This window comes from Microtus ochrogaster, linkage group LG8 (genome assembly GCF_000317375.1).
Source record: "Microtus ochrogaster isolate Prairie Vole_2 linkage group LG8, MicOch1.0, whole genome shotgun sequence".
NCBI classification, from domain to species: Eukaryota; Metazoa; Chordata; class Mammalia; order Rodentia; family Cricetidae; genus Microtus; species Microtus ochrogaster.
The window spans coordinates 21410279-21412229 of record NC_022033.1 but is presented as its reverse complement, the minus strand read 5'-3'; the positions used below and the strand labels follow the sequence as shown (position 1 = coordinate 21412229).

The 1951-nt window shown below is 51.7% G+C and overlaps 1 protein-coding gene across 1 annotated transcript in view; it reads left to right on the top strand.

Annotated features, from left to right (window-relative positions):
- Positions 1 to 1951, top strand: part of Myl9 (myosin light chain 9) — a 6268-nt gene that overhangs the window by 2363 nt on the left and 1954 nt on the right. The window contains exons 2-3 of the mRNA XM_013352079.2: positions 358 to 566; positions 672 to 715. Coding sequence (XP_013207533.1) covers positions 383 to 566; positions 672 to 715 — 228 coding nt within the window. The 5' untranslated portion in view covers positions 358 to 382. The remainder of the gene's footprint in view (positions 1 to 357; positions 567 to 671; positions 716 to 1951) is intronic.

Sequence of the window (1951 nt, the reverse complement as noted above, 5' to 3'; positions counted from 1 at the left end):
CAGAGGGATGGGGAGGGATAGGGAGGGCAGAGGGATGGGGAGGGATAGGGAGGGCAGAGGGATGGAGAGGGATAGGGAGGGCAGAGGGATGGAGAGGGATGGGGGAGGGTAATATCAAGAGTACCGTGCTGCTGCTCAGCCTCCTCCTAGTAGGGCCCTACCTCCCTGTCACTGTGAGATGATGGTCACACGCTATCAAGGACTATTGTAGTAGACAGTGCACCTTCATGGTTGGCACCAAGCCAAACCCAATGTTTCACCCAGTCCTAGCAAAATTAGTTCTTTTTATTCCCAGCACCACTCCAGGGACTCTCTAGACACTAAATGCCCATCATCACCCCACACCGCTTCCTGCAGGGAGGCCCCAACACCTGAAGCCAAGATGTCCAGCAAGAGGGCCAAAGCCAAGACCACCAAGAAGCGGCCCCAGAGGGCTACATCGAATGTCTTCGCCATGTTTGACCAGTCCCAGATCCAGGAGTTTAAGGAGGCCTTCAACATGATTGACCAGAACCGTGATGGCTTCATTGACAAGGAGGATCTACACGACATGCTGGCCTCTCTGGGTGAGTGGGCCAGGTGGATGGGGACCTACGTGGGGCGGAGAGAAGGGCTGCTTGGCACTTACAGGGTGCTTCCTGTAAAATGAGACCTGCGGTGTTACCCTACAGGTAGTATTGCTCTGACTGCCCACTTAGCAGAGAGAAAGACTGAGGTATGGAGCAGGTCATCACAGGGATCTGAACCCGAACAGTGCTCTAGTCTAGATCTTCTCAACATCTCAGAAGGAAAAGACTGTTGTGGGAGGAGGGGCAGGTCCCCAAGGGTTAAGAGCTCCTTGGAGCATCCTATGAAAACAAGGTAAGGGACATGAAGCTCAGAGGGACAGGGCCATAAAGGTGCCCCCTCTTGGTCAGGCAGCACCTTGTGTTTAGGGCTTCACATCCCTGAGACAGAATGGGTCTAAATAGCCAATAGGCACAGAAAAACACGTGCCTGTGTCTGATGGGTCCATGGATCAGATGTGGTTGCTGGTTAAAGAACATTGTCCTCCCAGAACACGGTCCACAGAATCAACTAAGCAGGGCCCATAGAGGCTCACAGAGGCTGAAGCAACAATCGACGAATCTGCACATATGTTATGGTTGTTAGCTTGGTGTTTTTATAGGACACATAACAGTGGAAATTGGGGTGCCTCTGACTCTTTCACCTGCTCCTGGGACCCTCTTCCTCCTACTGGGTGGCCTTGTCCCGCCTTGATCTGAGGGTTTGTGCCTAGTCTGATTGTATCTTGTCACGCGTGTTCTGTTGATAGCCCCGGGAGGTCTGCCCTTTCCTGAAGGGGAATGGAGAAAGAGGAGAAGGTCTAGAGGAGAGGGGAGGGGGGTAAAGGAGAGGAGAGGACTGGGAAAAGTGGAGGGAGGGGAAACTGTGGTTGGGATGTAGTATATGAGAGAGGAATAAAGAAAAGAAAAACAAAAAATTGGTACCCTCCAAAAAAAAGAAAGAAAAGTATTTAAAAAAAACTGTCCTCAAATTAAAAAATAGAAAGGGAAGCAAGTAAGACAATAGCAAGCTCTGCAGCCATCATCCTAATTCTCCTTGCAACCTCTTGGGGGCGGCAGTGAGAGACTCAGGAAGAACCTGCAATCTGCCCAAGGTCACACAGCAGCCCAGTGTTCAGTTAGGATTTCAACCCAGCAGAGACTGCAGCATCCCGAGCAGTGCCGTCAGACCATTAGGACCACTGACTTAGCTCACAGTACTAAAGACACAGGAAGCAGAGGCACAGAGCTAGTGTAAATCCAATGCTCCCTGATTTAACCACTTTTGAATCATTGCCGGAATTCGGGGACAGACTGCTGAGTTTAGTGGCTGTGTGCCAGGCACAGTGGCACAGGGGTGGGGGTTGGTCTCACAGTGGGGTGGAGGAGGAGCCAGGGGCTTGTGG